Here is a 1,536-nt window from a genome sequence, read left to right as displayed (position 1 = left end):
CCAAGTTTCTCTCTTTGATCGCAAAATAATAAAAAAATGAGTTTTTGAATTCTGGGATCAACTTTTTTTTGCGCCAGACAATAGTGGTTGTCAACGTTTTTATGCTTTGTCCTCGCAAACTGCATATGAAACGCTTGTCGACAGATATGTTTTCAGGAGCGTCTGACCTTCTATCCCCATGTGTAGCAAAATTCTATACCGGAGATTCTTGAAAATGATCAGCCACTGAGCTTCCCCCTGATCATAAGCTCTTTGTTGCGGGAACGCCTTACTGACACCATACAGTATGGCCATGGCACAACAAATCTGTGTCAGCACCGTAGAAGCTGCTCTCCACACTACAGTGCGTGTCAGCACAGTACTCAGCACAATACAAGCGATCAATACGGGAAGCACGCAGAAAGGGTGTCTGGAGGGTGAAACTGGGCCAGCGGAGACCAGCCCTCTGCAGTGTGACCCACATCGTTCCCCGAAAAGCGACCAAGCATGCCTTCACGGGTGAGCTGGCGAGAGATCGCCGTAGATGTAGACGGCGCTGAAGCCGAGACGGTGGTCGCGAACCTGAAGTCCTTTGACATTCATAAGTCCCAAGCGATGGCGTGTACAATCTGTCCAGGCGGCGACCACAAGATGCGGTATCGACTGGTAGAATGCAGTTCAGCGTCCTGCACCGACGCGAGCCCCGTGAGGTGCACATGGAGGGGAAAGATGCTGACGTGCTTGGAGTCTGAGCGGGCCACCGTCTTCGAGCTCGGAGAGCACACATCGGCCTCTTTATCCTTACCAATCCCAGTGCGCAAGAAGCTGACCCAGGTCCAGAAGGCGTTTTGCCGGGACTTGGTCCAGAACCACCTGCGACCCATGCGGATAAGACACGCGATGGCACGCAAATTTGCCACCCCACTGGAGGAAGTACCAGCGCTGAAGACGGTGCAAAACTTCGTGAATCACTACGCCCGGACGCAGATGGAAAACCACGACCGCGTCCAGGACTTGACGAAGTGGGTCCGCGAGCACGCCTACGACGCCTCGAAGTCCATGACGGAGCCCGTCACGTTCACGTGGGATCTGGACAACGCTGGATTGCCCCTCATCGGCAACGGCTCGGACCACAAACCGTTCCTAGTTGGGATTACTACAAAAGCACTGATGCTACGGCTACTGATCCCGCCTGAGAGCTTCATACTCCACCTGGATGGAACCTACAAGACGAACCAGATGGACTACCCCGTGTTTGCTAGTCGGGGTCTCAGACCGCTCTCGCAGATTTCACTTGGTGGCTATGCTTGTGATGTCACAAGAAACTGAGCCAATGTTCCAGGCAGCGCTGCTATCCCTACGACGCCTACACTTGTGGATCACAGAAAACTATTTGACCGTTCAGTACGCGATGGCTGACGGCCGATAGAGCTCAGTTCAATGCTCTCGCATCAGTCTTTGGGGGACAACCCGCGATTTGCTTCCTGGATGTGCCTTCTTCCCATGTGATGAAGCCACGGTCCAGGGAGCGGGTCAAGCTTTTATCCTCGGACGCAC

At 53.6% G+C, this 1,536-nt stretch overlaps 1 protein-coding gene across 1 annotated transcript in view; it reads left to right on the top strand.

Annotated features, from left to right (window-relative positions):
- The window catches only part of PITG_16401 (uncharacterized protein), a gene marked incomplete at both ends in the record, with an annotated part of 1,315 nt that extends 1,086 nt beyond the window's left edge, over nucleotides 1-229 (top strand). The window contains one exon of the mRNA XM_002897403.1: nucleotides 187-229. Coding sequence (XP_002897449.1) covers nucleotides 187-229 — 43 coding nt within the window. The remainder of the gene's footprint in view (nucleotides 1-186) is intronic.
- Between the last annotated feature and the right edge of the window lie 1,307 nt (nucleotides 230-1,536).

The sequence above is a fragment of the Phytophthora infestans genome, genomic scaffold (genome assembly GCF_000142945.1).
Source record: "Phytophthora infestans T30-4 supercont1.44 genomic scaffold, whole genome shotgun sequence".
Classification (NCBI taxonomy): domain Eukaryota; phylum Oomycota; class Peronosporomycetes; order Peronosporales; family Peronosporaceae; genus Phytophthora; species Phytophthora infestans.
The sequence above is the reverse complement of the archived record's forward strand: the minus strand, read 5'-3'. Positions and strand labels throughout refer to the sequence as shown.